The sequence below is a fragment of the Thalassophryne amazonica genome, chromosome 4 (assembly GCF_902500255.1).
Source record: "Thalassophryne amazonica chromosome 4, fThaAma1.1, whole genome shotgun sequence".
NCBI lineage: Eukaryota > Metazoa > Chordata > Actinopteri > Batrachoidiformes > Batrachoididae > Thalassophryne > Thalassophryne amazonica.
Window position 1 is genome coordinate 133,620,441 of NC_047106.1, and position 4,654 is coordinate 133,625,094.

Below are 4,654 nucleotides of genomic sequence, written 5' to 3' on the forward strand. Positions count from 1 at the left end.
AACAGGAAGTGCTAAATGTTTGAGTCCACAGTGGAGGTCTCCGGCAAGATGGCGGACTAAGCGGCTGCACCACCGAGAGCACACATAAAAACTTCCTCGGTAAGTTAAATAAGGACTGTTTCCCTGCAGAAAAAGTCTTGGGATACTTGTTTAAATGCTGAAGAAAAAGGACAAGCCAGTCTCCATGGCTAAAAGTAACGTCAGGTGCCGAACTAGGCGACATGCAAGCTAGCAAGATGCAGGCTAGCCAGATGAAAGCTAACAACGAGGTGGTGGTACCTGGCACGCTAATGTCTCATGAGTATGCATTGGAAGCTACTAATGCCAGGACTGACAAGCGTGGGATCGAGGAGGTTGATGTTTGTCCAATGAACATTCCAACAAAAATTCAGAAATGGGTAAGGCCAAACGAGGAGTCATCACTTGAATCCATACTCACTGCAGTAAACACCTTGTGTGCCAGATTTGCCAGATTTGATAAACAAGAAAAAGAAGCTTATATCAAGAAGAATATATCAACACTCAGATTTGTTAAAACACCACAATGACTGGCAGCCTGGTGAAGGCATTGGAATTCAATGCAGCAGAACTCAAGGATTGCCAAAGCAAAGCGTCAAATTTTGGAAAAAAAAGTGGCAGCCATGGAAATAGAAAACACCAGCCTTAAAGAGAGAGCCGGAGAACATGAGAGGTACAGCAGAAGGTGGAATCTTTTTTGAAGTCAGAGCTCTCTTTTTTATCATTAAATGCAAGCTAGAGGTCTTAAGGACAATGTTAAGCGTAAGGTAACTTGGAAATGTTCATGTCTCCACCCCATGACTTGTCTGAAAAAAATTGGCAATAAAACTGATTATTATTTACAGGTATTATAAAGTTTTTGAGATTTGTTTTCAGTTTGAATTTGAGGAAGATAATTTTAGAAATTTTTGTTCTTTATATTATTTTTTGTATTTCTTGTTTACGAAATGGCATAAACAAATAAAAATGTGTGAAATACCATGTTCCAATACTTTTGGAGGGCACTGTATCCTAAGCTTATGATGAGTGCAAAATGAGTGTGGTATTATTGCTGTTTTGTTTAAGAATGGTTCATTTTTATTGTTGCTGCACTTTGTGTGAAATCATAGTCATATCGTTTATCATATTGATATGACAATATTGAGATATGATAATTTGCCCATATTGTACAGCCCTACTGTGAACTAACTGAAAAGTTAGAATATTAATTTATATCTACATTTAAAAAATGCTTAAAGTGGCACGGGTTAAGAGGGCTGTAATTAGGGGGGGTCCGAGCGGAGCTCCCCCCCCCCACACACACACACCCAGAAGCTCAAAGGCAAAAAAGAAAAATGCTTAAAAAGGCAGGGGGTCTGGCGGGGGGTGGGGGGGATGCAGAAGCTGAAAGGTTTTAGCCATGCTAATGCTCCCCTGAAGCCTTTGCTCAAAAAATGTCTGAAGGCCCTAAATGACATGGTGAGATGCTGAAGAGCTTCACTCATTCATGTCTGCGACATATACATATTATAACATGTTTCTCATATATTCTGTAAATTCTAGAAAGAAATAAACAATTCCAAAACTGAAAATGCTGTTTTTGCAAACTCATAACACCTCTGAAGTCATTTACAAGACATTTAGCAGACATTATCATGGTGCCCTCATAGGCTGGTAGCTAGCTACAAACGCTGTTTCATTTGTGTGTAAATATAACCTCTGTGTCATATATTACGTAAAAGCGTAAAAGCTAGTGAAAAATAAACTTCTAAAATTGAAAATGTAGTTTTTGTAACTTGATAACACCTCTGGAGTGATTTAAATGAAATTTCATAGACATCAGCGTGCATGCTAACGTCTGCTAACTCAACACTAACTTCCACGCTTGTCAATAGCTCATAAACATAAATATTGTTTATGACTGATTGATAAAGGGGCTTTACTGAGCATGAACAAATTGTAAGTAAAACAATAGGATCTTAATAATGTAATTAACAATAAATGTATATATATATATATATATATATATATATATATATGTGTGTGTGTGTGTGTGTGGGTGTGTGTGTGTGTGTGTGTTCAACTCTTGTCAATAGCTCATAAACATAAATATTGTTTATGACTGATTGATAAAGGGGCTTTATTGAACATGAACAAATTGTAAGTAAAACAATAGGATCTTAATAATGTAATTAACAATAAATGTATAATTATATATATATATATATATATATATGTGTGTGTGTGTGTGTGTGTTAACGTCCACTCTTGTCAATAGCTCATAAACATAAATGAACATGAACAAATTGTAAGTAAAACAATAGGATCTTAATAATGGAATTAACAATAAATGTATATATATATATATATATATATATATATATATATATATATGTGTGTGTGTGGGTGTGTGTGTGTGTGTGTGTTCAACTCTTGTCAATAGCTCATAAACATAAATATTGTTTATGACTGATTGATAAAGGGGCTTTATTGAACATGAACAAATTGTAAGTAAAACAATAGGATCTTAATAATGTAATTAACAATAAATGTATAATTATATATATATATATATATATATATATATATGTGTGTGTGTGTGTGTGTGCTAACTTCCACTCTTGTCAATAGCTCATAAACATAAATGAACATGAACAAATTGTAAGTAAAACAATAGGATCTTAATAATGTAATTAACAATAAATGTATAATTTTATATATATATGTGTGTGTGTGTGTGTGCTAACTTCCACTCTTGTCAATAGCTCATAAACATAAATATTGTTTATGACTGATGTTGTTTGCTCAGCAGCACAGCTGGCAGTTGGATGTGAACTGATATAACCTGAAACCATATTTACTGTGAGATGTTCATTAATTTTTCAAACCTCCATCTTTGGCAGGTGTTACTGCACTTGGTTCTGAAAATGCACCAAAAGGCCTAACTCTTTGTTTGTCATGGAAACACAGGCCTTACAAACTTCAGGCTTTACGTGTCTTCGATATGTCTCATTAAACAAGCAGAGTGGGGAAAAACAGGGCGGTCAGTGAGAAACGGCTTCACCATTCAGGAATGTGTTGTGGTCCTGAGCGGCTCCCACCAAGGTGTATAAATATGTCAGGCTGCTGGAAGCCTAAAGGGTTAAGAAATGAAGTCTGCACTCACACTTCTCACCTCAGCTGTGAGAAGTGATCCTGTGGCTTCAAGCGTGTGGTTAAGTTGCTGCAAACGAAGCTCCTCAGACTGAATGACAGTGTAGTCTTACACCTGCTCGGATCTCACCTGCTCGCCCCGCTAATGACTCATTATGACAGCAGGCAGTGACCCTAACCCGGCCATATGGTGCGTCATGTTTGAACTGAAACAAGGTCACACATATAGTAGCTTAAAAAAGTAATTTATTCAAAAAACACACCCTTGTGACGTACATGTGTTGCAGTGTTGTGTGACACAAAGGCGTGTCCTGTTGAGAATAGACTCGTGTGTCTGTGCTGTTTCAGTGCACAAAGTCATGCATTCATCGGCACGTACCCACAAGCCCCGCCCACACCGCCCCACCTGCACCCTTGGCGGTAAAAGCTGTTATCATCCCCTAAATGATCCTCTTACTGCAGTATTCAAACACAAAACCCTGCTGTATTACTTCAAACAAACCAAACACATCCCACTCAGTCGCACCAAATTCCAAGAATCGCTGGTAAACATTAAAAAGCTGTAACAGTTTGAAAAGGTGACTTTCAGTTCATACACGTACATCACTCAACACTTCGCCTCAATCTGTCCAGCGTCTGAAGAACAGAAACACGTTACAGTGATGTTCATGTTAGAGGCGAAAACCGACAGCATCCTTCACCGTGGAGTCTTCCTGCTTGGTTTTTGTCCGTGCACTGTCAAATGGCGTGCACATTGTCAGATGTTTGTCTGTGGCTGTCGCTCATACGTAGTCTTTCCTCTCTAACCCTGGGCCGCCTGTGGAGCGTGGCGCAGAGTACGCCATCCGTGAGGGGTTGTACCTGGTCTCACGGGGCGGACAGGAGCAACAGAGGAGCCCGCCACCAAGAACCAGGAGCGCCGCTGCCGCCCAGCTGATGTACAGAGACGCCCCGAGCTCCCGCCTCTGAGCGTCCGGCAGTAATGGGTTGTAGAAATCTCTGATTATGGTGTTGGCTGACCAGGAGGTGGGAATGAGCTGCATGACGCCAGACACAATGAAGAAGACCCCAGAGATGATCATCACCTTGGCCTTGGATGCCTCGTCCTCAATGCAGTTGGTGCACTTGGCTCCGGCGATGGCGATGAGCACTGCCAAGATGGCTATGAGAATGGAGATGACGGTGAGTGCACGGGCAGCTTGCAGGTCCTGTGAGAGCGCGAGCATGGAGTCGTAAAACTTGCACTGCATCTGACCTGTGCTCTGGACCACGCAATTCATCCACAGGCCCTCCCAGATGATCTGAGCCGTCACAATGTTGCTGCCGATGAAGGCCGTCACCCTCCACATGGGGAGGGCGCAGGCCACGATGGCGATAATCCATCCAAATATGCACAGCGAGATGCCTATGAGCTCCAAGCCGACTGACATGCTGAGGGAATTTCACGTGAGAGCGGAACACGGAGGAGAGCTAACTAATAATTCAGTTAATTTCAGCCCTTGCA

The 4,654-nt window shown here is 40.7% G+C and overlaps 1 protein-coding gene across 1 annotated transcript; it reads right to left on the reverse strand.

Moving 5' to 3' along the window:
* Window positions 1-3,897: 3,897 nt before the first annotated feature.
* Window positions 3,898-4,654, reverse strand: LOC117508775 (claudin-3-like). The gene has a single exon (XM_034168607.1). It carries the CDS (start codon window positions 4,578-4,580, stop codon window positions 3,933-3,935), a length of 648 nt encoding a protein of 215 aa, XP_034024498.1. The 5' UTR covers window positions 4,581-4,654; the 3' UTR covers window positions 3,898-3,932.

Coding starts and splice junctions, on each gene's coding strand:
- LOC117508775 (XM_034168607.1), bottom strand. CDS start 4,580: ATGTCAGTCGGCTTGGAGCTCATAGGCATCTCGCTGTGCATATTTGGA.